Genomic DNA, 27,172 nt, shown 5'->3' with positions numbered 1-27,172 from the left:
CGGCCAGAAATTGACTAAATAATCTAAAATAATTTTCATATTTTATTTTTACAGAAGCAAAATGTTAATAATAATGGATTATAAACAATTAGAGTAAATTCAAAATGTGTCAATTTCATGAAATAAAAATGCAAACCTTTAACTTTTCAGCTCTACAATTTAGTTCTTATATGATAAATTGCAAGTTTTAAATAAAATAACTTTCCTGTTATTATAAATGTTTAATTAATAGTTTATTTGGTCATTTTACATTTCATGTGTGCAGTGCAGTTTTTTTTAATATTTTAAATAATGTAGCATATAAAAAACTAGATTGATTTTAACGTTAGCTTTGGTATTAATGTGTGTATGTATTAATAAAGTAAACATTTCCTCTACTTTCAATTGTTCTTAAAAAACTTTTAAATAAATAAAATTCATCAACTACCATTTCTTTTGGTCTGTTAAATGCATACACTGATCCTCAAACTGAAGCAATGACTGTAAAACAAGTGTTAGGCCAAAAGACCCATAAATAAGGATGACTTGAATGCTGAAATCACAATTTTTCAACGTAGTTTCCAGGGAACAATCCCTTCTTTCCTTTTAATGTTCCATGCCACCAACCACCATCATCTGTAAAAAGTAAAAATCGAAAAATTAAAAATATTTTTTCAATTAAAATTAATTTTGCAACTATAACCTTCTTTGAAAACTTCAATTATGTCTCCTTCCTTGAGCTCAAGTTCATCCAGGTCCTGTGCTTGGTAGTCATAAAGTGCCCTGCACTTTGGAAGTGATGGCTTTGGCTTCATTGCTGGCCTCGGTTTTCCACCGCCTGGAATTGGTTTGCTTGAACGCTTCTCACTGTAATAATTAATTTTTAGCAAACACATAAACCTTTTCAAAAACAAAATAATTACCCTGAAACTCCGGAACTAGGTGGATTCATAAAAGATGGGTTTGATGGCGCTTTTTCGGCAGACACCTTCCTAATGGCCTGACCATTTTTAGGCAAAGTCAAACTTGGCATCGGGGGAGTCTTTATTGTTACTGGGGGTTTGTTCATTTCTCTAGGAGTCTCCATTCGAGGTCGTGAGGAGGGATCTTTGCCTTTAACCGTGCCAGCTATACAAATGTAAATGATCTTTTTTCCAAAAATTTTTATTGAAAAAAAAATCAAACCTATTTTAGCAAGAGACTGTCTGACAACTGGCTGATTTGGTGGCGCTGGTTCACTAGGCGGGGGAGGAGCATTTCTCAAAGAACCATACTGCCGGGGTGCGCTGCTCTCTCCGGAAGGTGGAGGCAGAGGCCTGCTTTGTATTTCTTGTATTCTGCTCTGAGTGCCCAATTTTGGCCTTGCTGTTTGCGATTGGTTGTTATTGTTTCTGTTTTTAGTTGTTCTAATTGTGCTGGTCGCTTGTGGTCCTGTTAGTTTGGTTTTAAGTTTATGTTTACAAATTTATTTCGAAATAATTACTTGTATTTGCTGGTAGTCCAGGGCCTATGCTGACTGTCAAAACTTTTCCCGATGGTTTCAAAGTTGCCTTGTTGCCAACTCCTTGCTCAAATTTGACATTTCTGATGCTTCCTCCTCCCCAACCATCTTTTTTAACTTTGAAGTCCATGCTGTTGAAATAAATTAGCTTTTAACGTATTACATACGGTACTTTTAAATTACAAATTGCTGAATCTTAAGGGAAGTTCGTGTCCAGTCTTCTCCTTCACTTTCTTGGTGATCACAGTGAGAAACTCGGTTTTGAAAATGAGCTCCAGGAAAGAATCGTAATCTTGCTTCATGTGGATAATCACAAAGTCATCCTATAAAATAAATTTTTACAATTTATTTAAAAAATGATAAGAGTTGTGTGTTTACCTGGAGTTGGCTCAAAGCAATGTCACTGATATTTTCCAACTCCAACTTTCTCTTGATGACTTCTTTAAACGTTCCCTTTTCAGGCCCCTTTTTTATTTTTTCTCTACCAATCAAAAAGAGCGCATTTGCTGTCAAAATGAGATCTCGTCTGGCAGACTGAAAGGAAAATTTATTTAAAATTGGCAACGAGCTAAAGTAATTGCAACAACCTTAAACGTGCGGTCATACTTGAGCACATGCTCGGCATACACAACTTTTTCTCGCTTTCCAATGAGCGACAGAAGGGCAGGCTGGTTCTCAACTCCAATGTAATCACCCACAAAACCTCGATTGATTGAGAAGTGGCGCCGCTGCTTCTTTTCAAACACCACACCTGCAATGAAGGTATTTTTGTCATTTCTTATTTTATACATTTTTAATTTTTCCCAACATACTACACGCTTCTTCTTTTTGTTTCTGCACTTGCCTCTGCGCAAAGTACTTTTTGAAAGCTTTTTGGATTACCCTGGCATAGACGTTGAATTTTCGCTCGCGCATCTCCTCCAGAAGGAAAAGCTGAATATATTTATTTAGACTTCTAATGAATTAAAGCATTTTAAATACATTACCGATTCTGGCGCCTTGACAAAAATTTTGGTCTTTCCCAACTGGTACTGGGCTTTTTCCATGTTAACCTTGTTCATAATGTGCTCGATACCTTGTCGAGGATCTCCCCTCCAATGGGGCCAGGTTTCTTTTGTGATAATTGCATACCTGAGAAAATTAATTTTATTAAACTAGTAAAATATTTTCTGTTAAAAACATTACCTAGAGAGGAATTTCTGGAATGGTCTTCTGTAAGCATAACCTGCTCTTCGAACCCTGATATTTTCCTTCAGGCCCAAATATTCTACCTGATGCTTGACCCTGAGCTCCTCCCAGTCTTTGGGTCTCTTTGTTTCATTTGGCTTGATACATCTTCCATAAATAATTTACTTTCATAAAATTTGCTTTTAAATATGAAGTAAATAAATCACCTGATGTAATGAGGTGTGCATTTCATAAGCTCCTCTACCAACATGTTGGCTTGCGTTTTAATTTTGCACCCAGCAGTTGTTGGACGTGACTTGGACCCTGCAGTTAACTGTTCTGGAAAGAGACTTCGAACAAATGGGCTGAAAATGCAAATAGGAAATTTAAAATAAAAATTTATTAGAATATTAACATTGTACTTTTCACTACTCTGCATTAGTTCAATAAGGTCTGGGAAAAGAACATCCCTGTTTCTGTCGCAGAATCCGCGGACGCTGTAGTTGACAATGCCGGCATAATGGTGCACTGTGAAACCATCTTTCCACTGCTGGTAGTGCTGGTGCGTGCCATTGGCCGCGTTCAATTTCTGCAAAATTTGGAACACGTTCAGGTCACACACATTTTCTTCGTCAATCAGTTACGTACCATTTGCAGGTCCTGGTCGACGCCATTGGACACGGCGTGCATGGTGGCGCAGACATCGTCGAGCACGCAGAAGATTCCTGGTGGCCGTTTGCTCTCGATCAAGTCGCACACCACCTTGTTGTTGAAATAGTCTATGTTGCTCCATTTGATATTTTCTTGCACATACTCTTCCTAAAAAAGAAGAGAAGAACAAAAATTACTCATAAAATACAAACACTTGCATAAAGCTATATTTTTAAAATTTAAAATTCTAATATTAAATATTATATAAATTGTAATAACACCTCACAATGATTAATGGTTTAAAAGATCACAATAAATATAAAATTTTCTTTGATTCTAAATCCTGTTTGCTACACCAATTAATTTTTTTCATTTCTCTAGCATTTCAAAGACCTTTGTAACTTGTTTTAATATTCCTGTTTAATAGAATAGCGATAAAGTTGAATTAATAATCAGATTGTTAATATCAAGAAACAATTTAATTATGATCTTAGGATGAGGCACAAATATGATTGATAATTTGTGGCTTAATTTACCTCTTCCTGGCTTCTGCGTTTAAATCATTGCTCTTTTATAATAATTGATAGAAAATGACGAAAGGAGCTGAAATTAACTAAAAGTTCTCTCCAGGTCGTGTGGAGCAAATTGCCTATCTGTGCCAACGACGTTCTGCACGGACTTCTTGCCGCGCACCGGCTCTAAACGCACGGCGAGCAGAATTTTATTTCCCGTTCCGCGGTAATGAGCCATCACGCAATGCAATAATACATTTTAAGCCTGTGCATTTTGGAATATTTGGCTCTTCACACTTGACCCTCCAAGGCGAGGAATCATTTACGGCCAATCTGGAGCAGACAGAACACAAAGAAAATTGCTCTGTCACCGCGCGCGCCGCTCCGGCTCGAGGCCAGAGGATCGAAATCTCTGCTGATTGTATCGGCGAAAAAAGAGAGCGCTTTTTATTTTATTATTTTTGGGTCGGCCTTCACGGATGCAGTAGGTGTCGCCGGGACTCTTTTCGCGCTGTAATTAAATTATGCAAGCAAAAAGCGATTAGCGACAGTGAAGTGGAAGATAGGAAGTTTTGGAATCGGAAATTTCGCTCCAGCCTTCTCGGCCCCGCGTGTAAACGCGACTTTTTCTCGGCTGCACCTTGAAACCTAATCAAGCTGAAATGGAAAATTTTTGGCCCCAGACCACGTACGCGTTTTGCTATAAAACATTTCACACAATTATGACACTGTTTAGTCTTTTGGTGGAGTCCAAGCGGTGCATATTGTCTGGCTCATGGCGTTGGAAATGAAGTTTGTGAAGGTAATCAACTCTTGCCATACCCCACCGAGTATAGAGATCAGTGAGATTATTTTTACGGAATGTGTCGCTACCGATGCTCATTATTTGTTTTAATAATGATCGCCCGAGAAATTCAAGTCGAACAAGTTGTTTCATATCAGGACAGCAGGGCGTGATCAGAAACGTTCATAATGATATAGCAATGGTCATGAAGACTTTTTCGTTCATATCAAAAATGCATTTATCATAAAAATAAATATGAAAAAATTTAATTTTTTTGAAAGTATATTTGAAATTTTAGAAATAAAATTTGAATGATCCTGGAAAATATGCTTCATTTTTAAAATTTTCCCTCGCTATTAAAATAATTTATTGAAGTAAACAAATATATAAGTATCATAAAAATTGCCATAAATTTTAATTTCAATTTCAGTGGTTACTGATGACCGTGATCATGGCCGGGACAACATCTGCACAGATGAAAAACAATATTTTCTTTCCTGGTGGATCATCAAGCACTCTAGTTTCCAATCCTCAGAATGCGCAAAACTCTGCGCCATCCATTCAGAATATTTCCAAACGCATTGCTGCACACTTGACCTCAACGACGGCTCGACCTAATGAAGAACGTCGCTATTTTGAAAGTTCCAGATCAAATGAATTTACAACTATTTCGCCTATAAGCGAGTCTCGGACCTTCGGCTTTCCCCAAACGCAGCAATTTACCACCCCATCTCCGTTGAGCAGCAACAATAATTTATTTTTCAACTCGCAACCTCAATTTTTCTCTTCCTTGAACCGACCTGGAATTTTTGGCAACTCGCCCTTTGGTCTCAATGACTTCAACTTCCAATCCCAGTCATCTTTTCCGAGTTTCAACTCCGGTCCAGACTTAAGTATTTTCAACTCGGGGGCCAATGGAGGTCAGCCCAAAAACTACCACTACCGTAGGGATTTCAATGACAAGGATGGATACTCGCCCTGGAGGGACGTTTCTGGCTCCAAACAACCTACGAATGATCAGGGTGGTTTCCAGCAACCCTCTTCAGAGGAACATTTGACAAACTTCCCTGGTCCCAACTTCCATCAGAAATTCGATCTAGGGCCGGACGGGTTTTTCAACTTTGAAAAGCAAAATAATGTTGATAATAACAACGGATACAGTGGGAAAACACAGGCGATCATGAAAATTGAGCCAGGCAGTGGCAGAGGAGCGGCGGAAAAGCAGATCAACAATAAACTTTTTGGAAACACGCAGACGAACAGACTTGGGAACTCTAACGACAATGGTATTGCTAATTGGGCGCAGAGTTTCAGAAATGTTAAATGGCCTGGCCAAAATTAAATAACAAATAAGTGACCATGTGCAAAGCTTAACTTTTAAATATTTGAAATTAAAAACATTTTTTTGAAAATTTTCGTTCCTTTTTTAAGGAATACTTCCTGAAATAAACTTTTATTATAATGAGGTACTTTGTAAACAAATAAAGTGAGATTTTCGTCGAGGTCGTGACATTCATTGTTCATTCAAGCAACAAAAAATAAGTCACACGCCGCTACCGTTTTACTCGCGTTTGGGTTAGGAGAAAGAATTGTATATAATTATTACTCATGAACACGGTTGTTAAAATTTAAGGTGAAAATAAAACAGAGCAAAATTCTAAAAAATTTCACAAGAATTTCATTTTTTTTTCTCATCCATCTTTTTACAGAGAGCATATTGTTCTCGCAATAAATTGAGTTTACTTGAGTACTTTAGGGTATCTGCTTTAACTTGACAGACAATGCACAAATACGGGATGCAATATCGTTCTGCTCTGAAAAGCCAAAATGCGCGACACATTATTATTAAGTGCTGATTTTACTATCAAAGAAGCAAACACACGTTCCGCCTTGATTATAATGATGATTTGCATGCGCGCTTAATTAACGGTCATGATCATAGACATTAGGGTCAACTGTTAACCATTTTTGTTCTAAAAGTTTGTTCAGGCGAGTTAGAAAAAAATCGGAGCGATCCGGTATCACAAACGGATGCCAGGTTTGTTTTGGGGGTTCGTCACACCTCTCATGAGTGAGCAACAGGATCTAGTCAACGATTATTTTCTTCAATTTGTCATTATATTATAATTATTAAATTCTTAAATCCTGTGTATTGATTTTTTTTACGTTTTAATGTAGAGAAAGAAATACAAACCGTGAAATATATTTGAAAGTTGCTAAAAAAACTTATCAATGGCCTACTGCCAGTGATAAACGCAATCCTTTTCAAAAGCTAAAAAAAACTTGCAAACATCCGTGTCGATAAGATATTACTTGAAACCGACAGACTTGTAAAATTTATTCCAGAAGTTCTATTGAGTGATTATCAAGAGGAATTTATAAAAAAGAGTGAAAAGTATAATTGTTCAGGACAAGAAGTATAAAAAAATAAAAAAATAACAAATTTATTGATTTCAAGAAATTCTACGTCTAGAAGGAAAGAGGAAACTATATTAGGTTTTCCCAGACTTAATTAAATAAGACGTGTTTTACATTGCTAAAAATAGTTTAAAAAAAAATTATATTAATAAAATGATTATCGTTTGCGTTTCTTGCAGTTACATATACTATTTTTTTCATTTTAAATATTTTAATAATATATTTATTCAATAATAGATAAAAGTAGTAAAAATACAACAGTTTGGAAATAGTAAAAAAACCAAAAACTAATTTTTTTACCATAATAAAAAAAAATTGGAATGGAGGCAGCAATTTAATGTGGAGCAGAATTTGACTTTGAATCACACGATCGGGCCAGATTAACAAAATACTGTTTCCTCGCAATGAGATTCGCATCAGATAAACGCAGTCCGTTACTCCCACGCTTGCGACTAATGCGAGAACAAGTCACGGGTCGCTTCAATTTTGTGCCGCAGCATCGAACCTAATTAGTTTTAGAGACCGCACGCTTAGAAAACCCATTTCAGAGCTCAAGAGTAAAAAGTCTATCGGCGAAATAAGATGCAATTTGGTGAGAGGAACTTTTTCTGTCACCAGCAATCAACGAAAAACGCCAAAACTATGATCAGTACGAGGGAAACAAGGTGCTTCGGTGGAAAGAAGAAAGTGCGCGCCGATGGAGCGTGCAACGGACTAATTGGCACCAACGACTCTCATTATGGGCGAGTTAATCACAAAGTCTTCTTTTTCCTCTGCAAAAGCAGAGACAGTCCCATCACCTGAAAACGCACCCGGCGTGACTCTCTCATTGTTCTGCGCCGCGCCGTCTCCTAGTTTCCACGATCATTTATTCCGAAGAAGCTGAGCGGAAATGCAAAACCAACTGAGTAAGATGCCTCCGCGTGTCTTGTTGTTTCTCACCTTCGATCAAGACAAGACACGTCGTCGAGCTAATTGTTTTGCTGACCTCTTTGGGAAGATTCGCCTGAACATGCATAATGGTCCCCGGTGGTCCACTTTCGGAATTAATTTGAATGGTTTAATACACACGAAAGTTGCTTCTTTTCTCATGACGCTTTATAAAAAAAAAAACTAATTGTTTGACATGCCAAACGGGCTACAAACGGTTTGCACCTTTTTAAGCGCCTTTAAAATACATTTAACTCTACCTTAAAAGTTATATTAAATCTGGATAAATTTAAGATTTTTTCTTGTAAAATGTTTTAATTTTTGTGTCGCATAAATAAATATTATGTAATAAATTTTAATTTAATTCCTTATTAATAAGTAAAATTTCCGACATAAATAATTTTGTTTTCTTTTGAAAAAAAAATGGAGGTTCAGAAGAAAATAAAAAAAAACCAAATAATAATTTAAACACTGAGATATTTAAAGAATTTATGCTGAAATTTCGACTTTTTTAATATTTTAGCCTGTTTGTTGATATCCTCAATTAAATCTCTATAGTGTTTGTAAGCTTTCAGGACTATTAACAATTATCCAAAACAACACATTTTCGCGTAACAACACATGCAATTTCAACTTATAAAAGAGGCAATTAGTAAAAGTAAAGCATTGCTGGAGTGCGTGAGGTTTTGTCACTTTCATAATATGCGATTTTGGTTTGCGTGCACGTTCTACTTGCTATTGCGCGAAAGAAATTTCTTTTCGCCAAGGCACAGAGTCATCGATTTAATTTTAAACAAGCCGTTAGTGTGAAATAATGATAGATAAGTTCAGCACCGCATAAATTAGGACGAATTTTTCAGAGGTGCCTGCCAACGTGCGTCGCGGAAATTTTGGCTGCACGAATTAGGCCCACGCTGGCATAATAATAGTAATGGAAAGAATATTAAATCAAAACTCTGTGTTGCGCCGCTGACATAATTCGTGGCTTCCAATCTCGCGCACCTGTCTAAAATGAAACGAGTTTGGAATTAAAAATTAATAAAAGACAGTCACTTTTCATTAAAAAATGGGTTGGAAATAATTTGAATTTAATACTTTTATAATTTGTGGAAAACTTGTCGTTTAAAAAAAAAGAAGATTCTATTTAATTAAACTTAATTTACACTTCAGTGACTTTAATTAAATGTGTTGAAAGCACTTAATGTTAAAAAATAGTATGTAGGCAAGTGCAAAAATTATATGTTCATCTTTTTACAAACGCCATTTCTGCATGTTTTTCTTTTCAACACATTCCTTTTGATAAAAAAGTGCACCGCGCCATAAAAGAAATGTGCAGAGTGAAAGGATTAAATTTTTGTTGTACGAAATTAAAGTAACGTAAGGCACAATGGCCAGTTAACAACGCGGTCGTGATTCGCGCAACTTTATCTTCGGCAGACGCAAACAGAGCAATATTGTGCTTTGTGGTTTGTTATTATGTGTTTGTAGACGCACGACTCTTTACATAACATGCATAAAGGGACCTGCGGCGGCGTGCTGCGGATATTTTACGATTTTTATGTGCTTTGTGTGCGGCGTGTGTTTTGCCAACTTGCGAAACCACTTACGACGGGATGAGTTGCAACGCAAAGTGATTCTTGACGTTCATGAAAATAAAAAATAAATCTCGAGTAAATTATCTACTGAAATTTTTTAACTAATTTTTACAATTAATTTAATTTTGCCAATTGACAAAAAATTTTGACAAAAAATTCAACAGCTGGGAACAACTAAAAAGAAATGTAAAATTAAGGAATTGCAAAGATAGTAATTTCACGAAAATGTCCAATAGGAGTGGATCATCGAAAGACATTCACCATGATAATTTTCATAAATTTAGAGGTTTTGATTAATTTTTAGTGAGAAAATTAGGAAGAGTACGTTAATTAATTTATAATTCAATCATTTAGCCTTATATTAGGTGAGCATCCAGCAGCGCTAACTTCAATTTTATCACATAAGGAAACATTTAAGCGAGCTGAGGTTTGACGTAAAATGATTAAACGCGCGCGAGTTATAATTTCATAGTTTCACTTTCTGCGTGTTATAACAGCAGAATGAAATCGAGAGAGCGATAGGCAAAACGCACGCCTTATGTGTATTTTCCTTCTAGCTCAAGCACGCATGAATCTCGCAGCAGATTGTGATCTGACAATAAGGTGCGTTTCGTTTTTTTTTCTATTTTGAAACACCTATTGTGATGCACTGCATTTGGGAGTGTGATGGAAAAGTAATATCATGGCCTGATTTTGATTTGACAGCGGTGATGAGAGAATGGACTTTTGATGCTGCGCTGATGACGAAGACAAGAGAGTTCATGATTTCTTATCCTACATTCAATAACCCACATGGCAAAAACGAAAATTAAATACAATAAAATAATGATAAAATGAAATGGCTATAAAATGGGTTTTAATCTAAAAGCAAAAATAATTTTGCACTATCACTGTATGTATTAAAAATTATTTACTTAACAATATTTGATTCAATTTAAATTAAACTGATTTTTTTTTTAGAAAAATTTAAACTAAATTATACACATTTTTTTAGTAACAATTTTAAAAAACAATTGAATACAATTTAGAAATATAATATTTTATTTTTATATATGAATTCAATACGGAAATGAATAACTTAACTGCAATAAATTATTTTCAAATCGAATACATAGTGTAAAATAAATTAAATACATAAAATGATGTATACTATATTTTAATTAACATCAAAAGTAGGTCTGTATAATTTTTGAGTGAGCAACGGAATCTCTTGACTAATTCAACACAATAAATTCTGTGTCCAGCTGCAAATAAGCAAAATTCAGTTATGATCTACTCCAATAAATTTCTCTTTGTTGCGCACACGGTGGATTTAAGTGTATGTGCATTCGTAACTGTCAGTTCCAGAAAGAATTATCATCTCAAGTAAGATATTTCATGTGTCTTTGTGGCTGTATCTCGTTTTTTAATCAACGAGAAAATCCCCGTGACGGTGGTTGCTGGTCGCTCATGGACATCAGAGAGCAGTAACTGTTTTCTCGAAACGCGAGGGGCATGTCTAATGCGATGGACGCAGACGAGCGCCAAATCTTTATGCTTTTGTGTTTGTATGGATAAAAGATAATCAAAAAGAAGAAAGTTGTGCTTTTACGATCAACAACAAAGTAACGAGAGTAAGTGCAGGTTTCCTCAAAGCGTCTCGTAAAGTATTGAAGGAGGCTGCAGGAAGCGTTAGAAGGTTGACAGTAAATTTCTGCAATTGATGTAAAAAAATATTGGCTCAAATTGAAAAACATCCTCTGAAATTTTCATAACATCCTATTTGCACAGTACAAATTGTATTGCAGCTTTTCAAAGAAAGGATTTTTCGTTTGATTTAAGTGATATCAGTTTAAAATAAAATGTAATTTTACTCAGTCGTTTAAAAACCAATCTTGTGCATGCATTGCATAAGAAAGTGAATAAATCCAGATTCCCTTCAAAGCCACAGACCTAAAGAAAACCGCAAAAGCGCACTTCCATTTGACACCTTTTCACATCCCAAGTGCGCGTTATGAAAGAAAAACAGAAACAATATCTCTCGTCTGGCTCATATGGGACTTTGCAGGTCAAACCAACCGAATGCGATAATGCAGTCGAAGGTTTTTAATGGTTGCAGTAGATATTTTTATGCGGTTAATTAAGAACTATATAAGATCAGCCGCGTGTGTGGCATAGGAACGGTGTTGCAAAAATAACAGATCGAATTTTATTGCAGCCCAAAATTAGAAGAAACTTGGTGAAGCGTAAAATTTAATTACCACCTAGTAAATTATATTGGTCGTAAAAAGTTAAAAAGGGTTGCATCAAAATAATGTGCACTCTGAAAATAAAAACAAGCACACGACACATTTCTCGTGCGTAATACGGGCAAAGAGAGTAATTAAAAAAGTGAGTGAAATTTTCGGCACTAGTTCATATAATTGTGCGGGTTTTACTCGTCTAATTTTTAATTTTAAAAATCCTTTCTCCGTGTCGAGTTTGATAATTTCATTTAAAACAAGAAAGCCGCTGCAGAAATTTAAAATGCGGGTCTCGTGCGTTATCGTGGTTTTTGCAACTCAATCAAGATAAAAATATAAACGGACGGAAAACGCTGAGCCATGAGTTCGCATATCAGATGCAGGAATCATAATCTCTCAAAACGGTGCACACTGATATTTCGCAGCAAACGTTGCTGAAATTAAGATTTAGATAGACGAGTGTATTGCGGTATGATTTTGAATTTAGAGTAATTAGGAAAATTTTCAAAGAAGGCCATCCTGATTTGATCAAAGCTTGTTTACGCAATAATTTGTTGTATAATATTAAGTTTTTGAAAGGCTATTAAAATTTAGCCAGTTGAATAATTATGCATGTATTTGTAATTGCTTCTTTGAAAAATGGGCAACAGAAGGGTCGTTGCTATAGAAAATTTTTAAATTCATCTCTGCAATTAAAATTCTTAAATATTAATTTATTAAATTCAAATCCATCAATTTAAAGTAAAATTTAATAATTTTCTCCTCAGATAATTATATTAACTGTTTTTAATGATATGAACATTTGCAATAGTGACAAAATTAATTTTGTAAATATTTAGATGCTTTGTTTAGAAAACATGTAACAAATTAGAAGAAGATGAGCAACGTAGTTGCGAAAATGTTAGGGAAAATTTAGAGCGCCGGCACATGCACAAAGAATGTGAAATGTCAAATAAAATTGTTGCAAATTTTATCCAAATCACCCTTGGTGCACAAAAGGTGAGGCCTTGACACTCCTTTTTACATCCGATTACTTGCTACGACCTTTAATATTATTCCACTTCAATAAGAACAGCCCGGTTACTTTTTAATCTTTATTACGTTTGGATTTATTTTGATATGGAGGGCAATTAGTCCACGTCATTATGATCATAGACCGCAAGACAGGAAGTCAAGGCTGTGAAATCAATCAAACATAAACACACTGCACTTGGTTGCGTTTCTCACATAATTCGCCTCTATTTCTATATTGCGTCAGAGTTAGTTCTAGATATTGTACGTGCTCCTGCTGAGGCGAAATAAGTTATTTGTGGCAGTTTCACAACCGTGTGTGTGCTATGATGGAACTATCGCGCTTGGTGGTGGTGAAAATATTTAGTAAAGGCGGCGAATTAAATTATAAACTGCTGGTTGCATTTAGATTTTGAGATAAAAATGGAAGTTAGGAAGCTTTGTAAACTTTGTAAGCAATAGATAATATAAAAATTAAATACTTCACTTTGTACTTTTCAGTGTACAGAGAATTCCCGGAGATGTATCAATCTGATCAATCACCAATAATGATCACTTAAAGCTAAAATTCTAAATGTTTCATGTGTCAAACAATAATTGAAAACATAGTAGGAATAAGGAAATATTCTCTCAAATTTTAACACAAGGAAATAAATGGAAACTTATATGTATATAAAAAACTTTTAAAAGATTGAAATATTCTACATCAAGTTGGTTATACGTTTATAATTATTTTAACTTTATTAAATAAATAATACGTTAAAAATTCATTTTTATTAAAATTATTATTGACATTTTAAAAATCTGATACTTTTGCTCAAAACTGTGACATAAAGGCGGGAAGTCTATTTTTTTTTATCAGAACATAAAACCAGTATTCTCGATTTTAAAATTAGTACGACTTCCCTGAGGCATCGTTTTTCATTTTTCGCACCCTTTTGTTTCATCGCCGTTCAACGTTTTCACCTCTTTATAATGGTTTTGTGGAGGGTTTTTTTGTCAGCAAAGGGCGTCAGCGTGTTCATAAGGGGAAAACGGTATCACTTTCTCTCAAAGAAGCAGCAGGACCACGTGCGTTTTTATTGTGGTCCCCCTCCGCTGAGCGCGGTCTTTGTTCAGATATCGTACCTGGCGCGAGCGGGAGGAGGACTGGCGGGGCTGACCTTGATTGCACACCCTCACCGCGGCACCGTCAGTTCCTCGTCGGCTCTGAAGCACTCAGGGCACCGCAAGCTTTCGTTCTGCAAAAGATCGCGCCAGACGCTTTGAAACTTTTGCCGGTGCTTCTACTTGTAATATTTTTATTCGAAGACGACAGGCGAACTTCGAAGAACTTGAGAGAGCGAATTTCACCCACAATACCAAGGTGAGTTCAACGATCGGTTTTGCCAGAGTTGTTTTTTTATTTTAATTTTGGCATGATAATATCATTTAAAAAAAGAAGAGACACACTTTTCTGTAACTGTTCAAACGGCGGTGAGAATTTTCAGCAGACGCGTGCGGAATTTTTGATAAGAGTGCGCCGGTCGTAACTGCATTTATTTAAACGCGCGGGAGACAATGAATGGACTTCTGTCGCGACACACTATTATTTTTTGCCAGTTGACATTTTTGCAATAAAAACCGCAACTAAAAGCTTGTGTGTTTTAAAAATATTGTGAATTTTAAAGAAGAATCTTTTTAAAATGCAATTCATAGAAAAAGGGCTACAAATAATCTTTCAAATTAATAGGCAAAATTTTAAAGTCTACATTAAAAAATTAACATTGTTACTCTCTGCGATCTCTAAAATAAAAGTAAATAAAAAAAATGTGCAGCAACATTGCAAATTGACTTAAGTTTTTTTTTATGCAAAGGTTTACAAAATCAAGGGTAAATTCAAAACAATCATGATTGATGCGTTGAAATTCGGCTATTATTTGATAAGGAATTATTGTGTTTTTTGGAGCCGGTGTTTAGTTTCCTGCTTATTGTTAAGTGTATTGTTTTATCTGCAATTAAATACCAGCAGACAAACAAAAAATCTTATCATACAAAAATTTTAGGAAGAGCTAAATTCCAATTAAACAATTATACCCTTTTTCATTACATTTGTTAATTTTTTTTTATCTCGGTCAGATTTCTACCTGAAAAACTAGTTATTATGATATTTTGTATGAACTTACGATCAATGATAATGCATGCAGTCTTCTTTAAAAAAGACGATATTCAAAGGAGGCACAAACAATGGCTTGGACTTTGTAACCTTCATGGGTTTAATTTTAAGACAATTAATAGATGTTCAACTAAAAACCACATAGATCTATATCTAAATTAATAATAAGCTTTGGGAAAGAAATACGGCAGAAAAACTGTATCTTTCTTTCTATTTGGTAAATTCTCTTTTCTAACAGCATGGCAAAATTTAGTTAATATTTCTACGCAAATGAATGTAAATCTTTGAAATAGTTAAAAATGAAATGAAAACTTGTAGGGGGGAATATAAGAGCAGAGAAATTCAAATATTTTTATTTTTACATTTGACTGCTGTTTTGCATTTTGCATGATTTTCATAAAGTTGACACTGAAATGACGCAATCATGCCCAGTAAACAGGCAAATTATACAAAATTGCTCTTTAAAACTTGTTTTTCAACTTCACGTAAACACGCTTCCGCCGCGAGAAATTCAGCGTGCAAAACGATGATATAACAGAAACCGCACGACTCTGCGTGAAATGAGCAAAACGTCAAAACGTAATCGTCGCGTTATTCAAATTTTTCGGTCCGACAAAGCCGGTCTAGCATCAGTGAGCGGAAGAGATAAAACGCACGGCGAGTGCATAGTGCGCAAGCAGGTCATCTGCATCGACGACTTCCTCTCTCTAGCAGGGTCAATAGTATACAAAAGCAAACAGAGCACCAAATCAGATGCGCACCTGCCGCGGCCAATTTTTGTTCCTCCCAAATAATCAAGTGCTAATATCAACACTAGACGTTCTCTTTGACTTTTTTTTACCAGCGATCGTCGCAAAAATAAGAACCACGCCCTTTCGGAGAGCATGCGGAATAGGAGCTTTTGTTGCTAGCCGTCGGCCATTCGCGCCGGATAGTGGGTGAAAGGCGTCGCTCACGGAATATTAAATAATCGGACTTTGCGATGCAGAGCACACGGTGCGCTGGTGTGGCTGATTTACGGAGGAAGTACTGAACAGGGGGACAACTTGTAGACGCTTTTTTGGCTCCGAGCAGGAGAAAGGCTGATTTTTATGCTCGGTGGTTATCGCGCGCGGTTTTACATGGAATTACAGCGGTTCCGTTGTGCCAACATATATCTTATTTGAATAATCAGCGATTAATCGCCGGTGACAGGCTGGCGAGGAATCCAATCAATTTGTGTAGAAATTAAAAGCTTGAATGGTTAAGTGCTGAGAGGATAATTTGTCTATGTTGAGTGTTTGAATACAAATGAACATGACTCATAATATGAGAGGTCATTGACATGGTGCTTTAGGCATGTTAAAAATAATTTGTAGTGCCGTGATAGGTGATGGAATGAAGTTTGTTAGGGGAAAATAAACAATGACAAATGCGGACAAAGAAGAAATAACAATTAATTTTTGACAAGTTCAAGTCTTTTGTTTAGATTTTTTAAATTATTATAAAAATATATACAATTTATTTTAAAAAGGTATGAGTTATCCAAGCAGATTTTTATTTTTTAAATTTAAAATAAAGGCAGCAATTTTAATATGGTACCAAAAATTAAATATTTATAATTTTATATTAGTAAAATAAATGTTTTTCTTTAAGTTAAACTTGCTAAACATTTTGGCTGTTTTTGACTCCATTTATTTATTTTAAATTTTTTTAATCCAACCAGTCTGGCTGCTGTTCCGATCAATTGTCACAGCTCTTAATGCGAAATCAAGCGGAAAAATTCAGCTCTCGTTCCCATGCCGCCCCACGTTGAATCACACCAGGGCAAAGAAACGGAGCCACTGTTGTCCGTCTCGCTCACGGTGCGTGCAGCCTTCCTTTCTTTTTAAGTAAGGAGTTTGTAGAGCTGCCGAGTTTTATTTAAGCCTTATATTGGATTTCATGTATGCAGTGCTCTCTTATTGCATGCCGTAAAACAACACAAGTGTACAGGAAAAGAGATATTTCATGTATTAATCGCGAATCAGGCTTGCACGGATGAAAATCCAATCAATTTGAGTAAATATTTATCCATTTGGGTCAAGCGAGGCACAAGGTCAGGCCAAAATGCACCACGATTATATTGAAAATTACTTGATCCAGCTCTGATCAATTTTTATGCACAGATCGAAGGTTGATCTGCAAATTATATCAGAGATGTGATTTTTAAACATTTCCAACCACAAATTATAAGTGAGACCGCAATTCCAATATCATTACACCGCAGAAAGTGGCATTGTTTCCGATAATTTTCAATCTGCAGTCATAAAAATCCCGTTTTCCCACGACTCACCGATTGGCCCAAAATTCCTAATTAAAAACTGCCAATAAAATTTTAAACGAAACTGTTGTAAATTGGGTCGAGAATCTTTATTGCCCGCACGACAAGGAACATATGGATTTCTTAATTGACTTTATACCTTGGCCCGTGTGCGTACATTAATCATGCGCGTATTTCTTCAACACTTCCTCTCTCGCAATAAAAATTATCCGTTTAATTCAAATCGCATGCAAACGAGAAATTTATGAGCGTGTGGGAAATAGATCGCCGCGTTTTAATTAACAAAAATGAAACAGAAAGTTGGCCGAACGCACTCACTAAACAGCAATTTTGAATTTTGATTGTCATCATTAGAAAATTAAGTGTTTCAGCCCGAGGGCGATTGTTTCAGAAATGCAATAATTCAGAGCACGCCTTAATAGCACATCAGCTAGGGCTCTCAAGTCACGACTTTGGGAAGACGAAAATTGCTTCCATTCAAATCATCCTGACCGCTCAAAATTTCATTGGGCTGCACGTTTGGAAAAATGAAGGATTTTTTGAAAACCTACTTCCCACAACAGTTTAATAAAAACTCGGTTTATTCTTTGTTTACAAGAGAACTCCTTGAAACTTGTCCAACTGCCTCCTTTGTGAGAATAAAAAGTGAAAATTCAGAGACAATTTGAATTGTTACTCAAATAGCTCCTTCGAAAGTCATGCGACTTCTTCTTTCCTGAATGCAGAGCGCTTTTCTTCAACCATCCGTGACAAATAGTTGGTCCCCGAACACGCAAGCTCTTATTTTCTGTTCTGCATCGTGATAATTAAAAATGTGCAGGAATATAATAAAATTATAATAGTTGTGAAAGTAAAACGATTAAAAAAAATTGGAGCTGCATTTTTGTGCAGTGAACAAACAAAAACGAGAGAATGTCAGTCTACGTGATCAGAGTTCTGTGTGCCTTTTTCGTGAAAAATGAAAGGTGGGTGCGAAATCTGAACAGCTGTGGGTCATTATTCGTAAAAGAAACGAGTGGAAACAAGACAAAAAATATAATTGCTTTTTGTTTGGTTACTTTCTCAATACCTCGATTGGAAGTATCAACTGTTCAAATTTTAAGCAAGAAAATATCAGAATAATCATGTGTAATAGATGCATTGTAAATTTAGTAAAAAAATATTATATTTTTGGTTAAAAAAATTTTTGTTTAATATAAAATTGAAGGTGTAAACTCAAAGTTTCGATTTCCACAAAATATAAATAAATACAAATATTTTTAACAAGGACAGCACGCCTTAAAGCCAATGCAAATCTTTTAATTTCCTTTGGTTTTGATAATATTTTTTGCAAATATGATATTAGAGTTCATCAAAAAATCTCTGAATCATTCTTTATGTTACTATCCTTACATATTTATGTATTTTCCACACGGTGTACTTAAGACGATAATTTGACGTCAACATAAGTGTAATTTATACACCAAGTAAGTCAGGGCTGAAATAGAATGCTGGAATTTATTTTTATATTCTGGAGGGCGTTGCATGAAATATTCATAAAAAGTGATTCGCATTGCAAAATGAGACAACAGTGACAAAGTTCGCCGCCTAATTTTTCGATGCCATTATATTGTTCTCGGCGAAAATTCACTTGAGTGTGACTTCGAGGTCAGCGTTTCAGGTCAGGCATTAATGGCATTATGCATCAGGCGAACTAAATCCAAACTACACGTATTATTTGTATAATAGACAAAATATCCTGGCGCTTCAAACACAATGCTTCATAGCTTGCAAATAAAATCACGCGACGGGAGCAGATCATGAACGGATGCACGCCGACTGCGCTGATTGTACTCAAGATGATGAGAGTCTAATTGCATGCATGCGCTGCAGGGTGATTACGTCCTGTACCGCGGTTTGTTATTATATAAATCATTTGTCACAAGAAAGAAACACAAAGAGATAAGAGATGGCAAGGTTAGAAAGAGACACTACGATTTTTATCAACTTAAAGAAAAACACGTAAATTACCAGATTTGAAATTTATGGGGTTAAGAACCGACAAAATTGTGCATTTGTTGAGGTTTTGTTGAGTTTAAAGTACGCAAAATCTCTACAAAGAGGATGCCGCTGTAGTTTCATTTTTATAAAATTATATATATCGGCTCAACATAATTTTTGCAAAAGTCATAATTATTCATTTTCCAGAAATTTCTTTAGTATTAAAAAATTGTAAGCCGACTTTCATAAAAATGATTAATATATTTAGGAACATGGATGTTATTATAAATAAATAAATATAGGTAAATCTACCTTTTAATTAAAATATGCAAGAACTGGACATTTTTTATTCTTAGCATTATTACCGCCAGATTGCAGCAATAAAATTTGTATGTAATAAAATCAGAACGTTTGGAATTTTAAGTCCGCACGTGATTGGATTCTCGCACGTTCCGTGCTTTAATACACACTAAAATCGATTGGTTTACGACCGCGTTTGAAGACGTACCCCGCGGTTGGCTAATGCAATTAGCATTTCTGTTGATTCCGACAAAAGGGGACGTAAAATGTTTCCTCGCAAACACGCGCCAATTCGAATACAAATCGACTCAAACAATGAAAACATCCTGTTGCAATCAACACATACCCGTCGAATTTGAATAAATATTTTATTATATATTTCTCATCTCAGACGCTGGCTGGGGTTACCGACTGAATTTTAAGTTGCTTGCCGTCATTTTGGCAACAGCGACGCAGCTTTCTTGGAGCTTTCTATTTGGAAGCCAAAAAGTTCTATGTGTGCACACACACACATTACTCTAGTTAATATTCGCGCTGCGTGAATAGCCGTCTCGTCGTGCGTAATGAATGGGCCTCCTTGTCTTTGGCTGAATTGTGAGCCAACGGTGCTCACTAGCGAGCGAGCGAGCTGGAATAATAGAATAACGCGAGAATGCGGCGAAGGAGGAAAGAAAGTTCGCAGTTGGTTTTAGTTGATAGACGCGCGCGAGAGGCGAAATTAATGCATTTCACCTGCGGCTCAGTGGAAGTGGCGAATTGTCTTTCTGTCGGTGAAAAATATAATTGACAGCTCGTTTTCTCTAAAAATACAGGAATCACAACCTCAAATTAGAGGATCAGTTATGCTATCACTATACTTGAATGAAAATTTGTAATTTGGACGTACTTAGTAAAAGAGGAAAAAATTTACCGTGATGCAATGGAAGTTGTAAAAAACAATAATTTAATAAAGCATAAACTAAAAAAAAAAAACAATTTTTATTGCTAAATCTAAAAATTAACAAGATACATAAAAAAATTGAAGTACAAGTATTATTAAAAAATAACAAATATTTAATTTAGTATTTATTTTTTTGTAAATTTTCACTAATATTATATTATTTTAATAAACTTATATTTTCTTCGTCATTTTAATTTCAAATAATTATTTCGATAATTAAAATATTTTCTATTTACTTTGGCTTGATGAAATAAAATTAGTTACTTAATTATGGTATACATCACTTATAAGGATTACACAGGTCGTGTAATTCTTGTCTTGAATATTCTCACTATAATTTATTTTTGTTAAAATTCTTTAAAAGATTATTATACTGCATCATCAATTATGATGAAAAATTGGATTATTTATTTGCCTCAAGCATCACTATATAAAGCCAACGCCTCATTTCGTTTTTTTTTTTGTCTGAACTTATTTTCTTTCATTTGTACTTGAACCTAATTATCTCTGCGCATACAAGAAGAAGTAAAAGTTTGGCGGTGCAGCTGCTGCCGGACAGACCTTGTACGCTTGATCTGTGTGCATTGCATTTGGTGGAACTACACAGCAGCCTTCCTTTATTCCTTAGCTGCATGTAAACGACACTCTCTTTTCCGACTGTGACGCACAGTTTCAGTAAATAACGAGTTTAACAAACTGCTTGTATTTTAATTTCACCGACGCATTGTTTCGTTTGTTATGTTCTCCCCGAGCTCCAGTTTCAGACAGAGCGAGTTATTATATTGTCCGAAGCTGCAGCTTTTATTTCCCATGCACGCGCGCTCTTGCTCAGGATGCATTTTTTTTCTCTACTTCTCGCAATGCACTTTCCCATAATTCACTTTTCACCGCGGCTGACCGCATGTATAACTTTCTGATTAATCAACCGCTATAATTGTTCCATATTTTTTTTTTTGCGTTTCTCAATTTTTGAGTTGAGCAACAACAGCGCGGCCCAAAAAGGTTCTGATGGGGTCACAGGGGTCGGGCAGATATATTATTTTATATTGTTTGCTTGCTTTGACTGAAGGAAGTCGGCAAGTGGGAGGCCTGCAGTGATTTATCCACCTTTGTGGTGTAGGTTTGAAAGGGCAGACTTGGTAACCAGGCAGCACCACCCACAATCTCAAGGTCCGCCGAGAAACACATCCGAGAAAGGATGTGGATCGCCACCGTGAGCCTCTTACAAAAGAATTTAATTAACGCAGAACAAATAATACATGAAGTGCCGAGAAATTGCAAAATTTCGGCAGGAAATACACTCGGCGTGTCGCCTGATTTGCATGCCTCCGCGTGTGTGGATTTGTGTCAGAATTCAGCACGACTCCATAATTCTGATAAGTCGCACATAAAATTATCACTGCCTGACCCGCAACCCACATTTTTTTGGCGCACCGAGTGTTTCCTGGGAAGGATTTAATAATTTTTATTTTATATGAATATTTTTCATCATTTTTTTCATCTCTTCAATAGTTTTTGTTGCTTAATATTTTGAGATTACCAGTAGTAATCTGACGGATGCTGAGCGAGTGTTTGCTCTCGTCAAGGAGCGACCGTAACTTTCACTATCGCTGGACCATTTATTTATATATGACTGGTGTAGCTGCGCTTGGAGAGCATTTTTTATTCCCGCCATAATCAATCCAAGCAGAAAGGAATTAAGTGCTTGGCGGTTCGTAATAATGGAAAAGGCACGCCTTGACAGGTCGTGGCCGATAATAAAGTGGAATTTGCATAATAATGATGGGCTGAGTCGCGCGATAATTTGAGAAAATCGTCTGTTAATGACTTACTTATCTAGGCGATTGTGCTGAGCACACCCTGTTTATATATAAAATTTCACAGAATTAATCACTCGGAGGTGACATGCTGGAATAACCTTTGCTGGCCTTATACGAAAATAATGATAGAGTAGAACAACCATCAAATTAAATTATTTATACGATTTCTAAAATTAGATTAGATTAGAGTATTTATTAAACACACTGGGGGTACAACGATTTTTAAAATAATTTATGATATTTCCCAATTCCATCAACTTCAAAATGATCTAAGGAACTCTTCAATAAAATGAAATAATTAAATTAATGAATAATGAGTTTGCTTAACGGATCATATGGTTTTGAAATGTTCTTTTATCATATTTATTGATCAATTTTTAACACTCAATAGCTGTGTCACTTGCATCATTACTGAACAAGCGACTTCTTCTTTTAATACCATTTTAACCTCCAAAAGAACTGAACTTTAAAATAAAAATTAATCTTAATTTACAAAAATATAACTAATCAATAAATTAATTCACATTATATTAAATTTTTAAGATCTGAAATATTCAAAATCTTTAATTTTATTTTCCAGATGTGGCTGACGCAAGTCCTGGCATTGGTCCTGGCGCTTTTCCTGACAGCCGAAGCGTCAACGACTGTTCTTCCCCGCCCTCCAAATTACATGCATTTGCCGATCAACTTTGAAGAAACCACCCCTTCCTACGTAATTGGCGTGCCAGTCAACGGACTGGAACTGACCGCCGCCACCCCCAGCCACCAACCGAGGCAGATTCCTCCCCCGCCCGCCCCCAGACACACTAGGATGACCACCCCAGGGTACCAGGTGGCGCCGCCGCACTTCCGGCTCCTCTGGGCCGAGCTTGACGACAACATCCCGCAACACACCCCTCAACCCTTCCTGCAACCGACGCAACCGTTCCGTCGCTTCCACGTGTGAAGACACAAAAAGTGGCTGAAGAAACAGACTTTATGCCTTTAATTTATCACAGACCCACCACGTGTTTAATTACCCAGTGCACCGCTCTAGTGAATTTAACATATTTTTAACCCTTAAATTTTTATCTGACTGCAACGAATTCTGTATTTTTCTATAGTGAGTGAAATCTATTGTGAATGGTTATGAATGGATAGATCTTAGTTTTAAGTTTCGTAGTTTGTAAATTGACAGCTCCTTGAGTAATAAATTCCTGGCTGAGATGTAAATAGCTCAATTGTTACTAGAAAACTTCATAAAATTAAACTCCCATGTTATATCCTGAATGATTTCAATGACTTTATGATTAAAATTTTAAAATCAAGGGTGGAGCTATTTATTAGCTTTTAAAGTATCTGCTGGAGCACAATAAATTTTTGCATTGAATCGTCCTAAAATTTGGAATTTTTTATGCTAAAAGATCTTTTAAAATTATAAGCAAGATACAATTTGTTTTAATCTGTTGCAATCAATCAGGATCTTATTTAGGGAATTTTTATTTTCTGAAACGTTTTCCAACCCCATAAATCCTGAAAATTGGGTTCGAATTTTATTTTTATAAATTGTCCTACCTGCTCAGCTTTCAGGGTGAGCTCGATGAAGATCTGCTGGAGCTTCTCATTGACGAAGTTGATGCAGAATTGTTCAAATCCGTTGCACTCAAAGATCTCGAACCCATAAATGTCCAAAATCCCAGTGTTATTGCTGACAATGTTGGTAACCATTGCGCTGTTGACGCTCTGCAATCAAGAGTGGAGCATGACTGTGATTGCAAATAAAAGCACAAGAAAAAGCATTTGTCATCAAATTGTTTTTTTTTTCTTTCTCATACCTTGACTAGGTAATCGAAGAGTCGAGCGTAAATTCCCTTTGCGAGCGCATCTCTTGCATAGAGCGCTTGCTCTTTGTTCAGGGTGACGTCGATTTTGTCCGACTTTCCACCCCATTTGCTGTCAAAGAGACGACTTGTAAGTTTGGTGCTCAGTTGGGACGAATCGATATCAAGAAGATAGGAAGGAAACTGCAACTCTGTAACAAGATAAGAAGCACACTTTTATGGTTTCGCCACGCCAAAGCAAAACAAACATTTTGCAATAATAATAATACAACACCTATGTTGTGGCATAAAAAAAACACAAACCTTCTTGGCTTTCGATGACAGCGTTATTTCCATGTTCTTTGAAGGAGATGTTTCCGAGGTGCAGAACGCCTGCTGTCAGTTTCAGAATGTTTGATTGGTCCGTGCTGGAAATCCCCATCACATTCATGGCTGTTGAATTTTACAATGTGAAAAATTACTTTTGAATGCAAATTAAATTAATTCTACCTTGCAAGGTTTCCTGGAAGTCATGGGCATCATTTGTGCCATCAACCCTGTGGTTGTTTCCTCCGTGGCAGAGGTACTTGTAATAGTCCAGTTCAGCGATACCAAGATTTTCTAAAGAATAATTTTTATTCAAACATAAAATTATTAAAAAAGAAAAACAAACGTTTCATTTCTGCAGTAGCGCCTGTACAAATTTGGTAAAAAATGTGGAAGTTTCTCTCACTCTTGTTTTGGGAAACTACTCGAGATTTTTCTAGCAAAAAGTTTGAAATTTTTCCTCCCTCAGGTTGGCCGCCAGTACCAAACTGAATTTCAACATATTTTCCCTGTAAGTTTATTGAGAAGAAATTAGAACAAACAACAATTCAGTTTGAAATTGTTACAAATCTGCTGGAGTTGTTGTTGCGGACAGTTTTTGCATTGCCGAATGCCTCAAGCAAAGGGTTAGACTCGAGAATGACGTCCTTGATGTGCTGAACCCTAGTTCCTCCACCTGAGACTCTTGCGATGTACGACATGATGTATTTAGCAGCCACGGTCTTGCCAGCACCCGATTCACCACTGAAATATATCATTTAAAGATTTTACTGTTATAAATATTTATAATGAAAAATTCTTAATTTAACATTAAAAACTGTAATAACAACTCAAAAAAAGGATCAAGACAAAAAATTTTAAATTAAAATTTTTAACTTTTCATATCAAATATTATTATTTGTAAGTACAAATAAAAATGAAAATTACACTTAGCAAGAAATTTTAAGTTTTGTTATAATTTAGATTCATATTTTAACTAATTAATTTACTAATTCAATATCGAGTGGAAATTTACCTGATGATGACACAGTGGTTTTCATTGTCAATCATCATATTCCTGTACATTTCATCAGCCAGGGCGTACACATGTGGTGGGTTTTCGTAGGGAGCCTTGACAAAAACAATGTAATTAAAAAATTAGTGGGCCTAATACAAAGCATTGTGCTCACTGCGCCCTGGTATAATTGAATTTCTCTTTCTCCAAAATAAAGCATCTGTTTGAATGGGTTGACCGAGACAAGTACAGGGCCAATGCAAGTCTGCATTAAAACTGGTTAGGGAAAACCGTCAATGAAGTTAATTTTTTCATTAAATAGAAAGCAAATATTTTATACCTTTTTTCTTACATTGAATTATATAATCTTTTAAAAAAGTTGAATAAAATTGTGTATTTTTCCCTCGATTGATGGAATTTTTAATTCAATTTAATGTAAAATAATTGGCTTTATTTATAGTGAATTTTTAAAGGATTTCCTTTGATAAGCGTCAAGTGCACTTTGCTGCACAATATATAAGCAATTATAGCTTGCAGATGTGACGCAAATTGGAATAAAAATATAATACAAGGCAGCCGAGAGTAAAAGCTCTATAGCTGTTTGACGTAGCCCAAAACAAAAACCGCACATGTGTTCAGACAAACAAGGAAGTGGTGAAGCAGGTTGAATAAAAAGGATACAAATATGTAGTCGTCCATATATCTCTTCTTGAGGTTGTCAACGATGGCATCCTCGGAAATCTTGGGTAACAACACCATGTCATCCACTCCGGAGAGCTTGACATTTTGCGATTGCCAGTGGTAGACCTAGATAATTTAAAATAAGAGGAAAAACGTAAATAAAACCTAATGTCACTATAATAAAGGAAGCAAAAGTTTGAGAGGAAAAGACGGAGGGAAATTTCCGAGGATATTAAAAAAAAACCTTAAATAAATATGTGCATGTAATTTTTAAAATTAATATTGACAATGAGGTACGACATATTGTCACTTTTTTCCTCTAAACCACCTAATAATTTTGTAATAATATTTATGTGGCAATAAAATTTATAGTTTTTCTAGTCTTGCGGTTTTATAGCATCTAGAAGTTTTGAAACAATACATTCAAACATTTTTGATACGGATTTAATAACAAGCGATGAGACTTGCGAAATTTCTCACGGGCTCACTGAACCATCAACTTAGAAGTTTGTTGCAACCGCGTATTAAAAGGGTATGACGAGAGCTCAAACCGCCGTTATAAATATAAACCGATTCGCTCACTATTATAAAAAATTAACAGGCTGATAACAAAAATTACTTGAAAGAGAATTTTTAGAATCAAAATATCCATACCATTTTTGTGAATCCACTGCAAATTATTTAAGGAACAACGTGTTGGATTCGCCGGTGGTCAAAACAAAAACAGACACTTGAGGTGCATCGGAGTCGTGTGTGTTGTTTTGTTATCTGTCGCTGCACCTGTGCACACCTGACTGGATCCGTTGCTCGGCGTGCGCGAGTGAATCAGGAGCGCGATTCGCAGCAATTGCTCGGCGCCTACTCAGCACCTCAGCGCGCGGCACCGCTCGGGAATCGCAGACAGCTCATTCTGTCCTTCTCCCCGCGGTCCCAATAAGGAATTCCCTTTGAAAGCAGTTCGGTGACGTCACTGGCAATGCTAATAAAGTGACTCACTTGGGAGCGGCAACGCGAGATGTGCTCCTCCGACTCGCGACCCCACACTCGAATGAATTAAATATTTTTTGTAAGCACTCGCGAGGGCGCTCTTTGTCAACAGGTTGT

General features: G+C 35.9%; 3 protein-coding genes across 5 annotated transcripts; 2 read left to right on the top strand and 1 right to left on the bottom strand.

The window, feature by feature from the left end:
* Window positions 1-213: 213 nt before the first annotated feature.
* LOC132203643 (unconventional myosin-Ie-like) lies at window positions 214-27,120 on the bottom strand. Of its 2 annotated transcripts, XM_059631552.1 has the most exons (25): window positions 27,065-27,108; window positions 26,723-27,013; window positions 26,069-26,194; window positions 25,563-25,652; window positions 25,409-25,503; window positions 24,960-25,137; window positions 24,740-24,902; window positions 24,577-24,687; window positions 24,391-24,519; window positions 24,082-24,278; window positions 23,822-23,989; window positions 3,296-3,466; window positions 3,070-3,236; window positions 2,875-3,012; window positions 2,666-2,815; window positions 2,467-2,611; window positions 2,293-2,413; window positions 2,068-2,231; window positions 1,859-2,014; window positions 1,664-1,803; window positions 1,463-1,611; window positions 1,165-1,410; window positions 903-1,107; window positions 683-846; window positions 214-615 (listed from the first exon to the last, which is right to left on the bottom strand). In XM_059631552.1, the coding sequence occupies exons 2-25, from the start codon at window positions 26,723-26,725 to the stop codon at window positions 539-541; spliced, it is 3,453 nt and encodes a 1,150-aa protein (XP_059487535.1). In that variant the 5' UTR covers window positions 26,726-27,013; window positions 27,065-27,108; the 3' UTR covers window positions 214-538. The 2 variants fall into 2 exon arrangements, with proteins under 2 accessions (XP_059487535.1, XP_059487534.1); XM_059631551.1 differs by having other exon boundaries at window positions 26,723-27,120.
* Window positions 231-6,276, top strand: LOC132203644 (uncharacterized). 2 transcript variants are annotated; one of them, XM_059631554.1, is made up of 3 exons: window positions 231-2,242; window positions 3,929-4,612; window positions 5,025-6,276. In XM_059631554.1, exons 2-3 carry the CDS (start codon window positions 4,586-4,588, stop codon window positions 5,934-5,936), a joined length of 939 nt encoding a protein of 312 aa, XP_059487537.1. In that variant the 5' UTR covers window positions 231-2,242; window positions 3,929-4,585; the 3' UTR covers window positions 5,937-6,276. The 2 variants fall into 2 exon arrangements, with proteins under 2 accessions (XP_059487537.1, XP_059487538.1); XM_059631555.1 differs by lacking the exon at window positions 3,929-4,612.
* LOC132203647 (uncharacterized) lies at window positions 13,953-24,051 on the top strand. Its single transcript, XM_059631558.1, has 2 exons — window positions 13,953-14,136; window positions 22,848-24,051. Exon 2 carries the CDS (start codon window positions 22,848-22,850, stop codon window positions 23,211-23,213), a length of 366 nt encoding a protein of 121 aa, XP_059487541.1. The 5' UTR covers window positions 13,953-14,136; the 3' UTR covers window positions 23,214-24,051.
* Window positions 27,121-27,172: the final 52 nt, after the last annotated feature.

Source organism: Neocloeon triangulifer, unplaced genomic scaffold (assembly GCF_031216515.1).
Source record: "Neocloeon triangulifer isolate White Clay Creek 2 clone unplaced genomic scaffold, ASM3121651v1 ptg000017l, whole genome shotgun sequence".
NCBI lineage: Eukaryota > Metazoa > Arthropoda > Insecta > Ephemeroptera > Baetidae > Neocloeon > Neocloeon triangulifer.
Note: the sequence above shows the minus strand (reverse complement) of the source record. Positions and strands in the feature narration are given on the sequence as shown.

Excerpts from the sequence above, each read along its gene's own strand:
- LOC132203644 (XM_059631554.1), top strand. The coding sequence starts at position 4,586 with ATGGCGTTGGAAATGAAGTTTGTGAAG. Across the intron at positions 4,613-5,024 it reads TGGAAATGAAGTTTGTGAAG|TGGTTACTGATGACCGTGAT; the intron begins GTAATCAACTCT and ends TTTCAATTTCAG.
- LOC132203647 (XM_059631558.1), top strand. The coding sequence starts at position 22,848 with ATGTGGCTGACGCAAGTCCTGGCATTGGTCCTGGCGCTTTTCCTGACA.
- LOC132203643 (XM_059631551.1), bottom strand. Across the intron at positions 2,414-2,466 it reads TTGTCAAGGCGCCAGAATCG|CTTTTCCTTCTGGAGGAGAT; the intron begins GTAATGTATTTA and ends AAATATATTCAG. Across the intron at positions 2,015-2,067 it reads AGTATGACCGCACGTTTAAG|TCTGCCAGACGAGATCTCAT; the intron begins GTTGTTGCAATT and ends TTTTCCTTTCAG.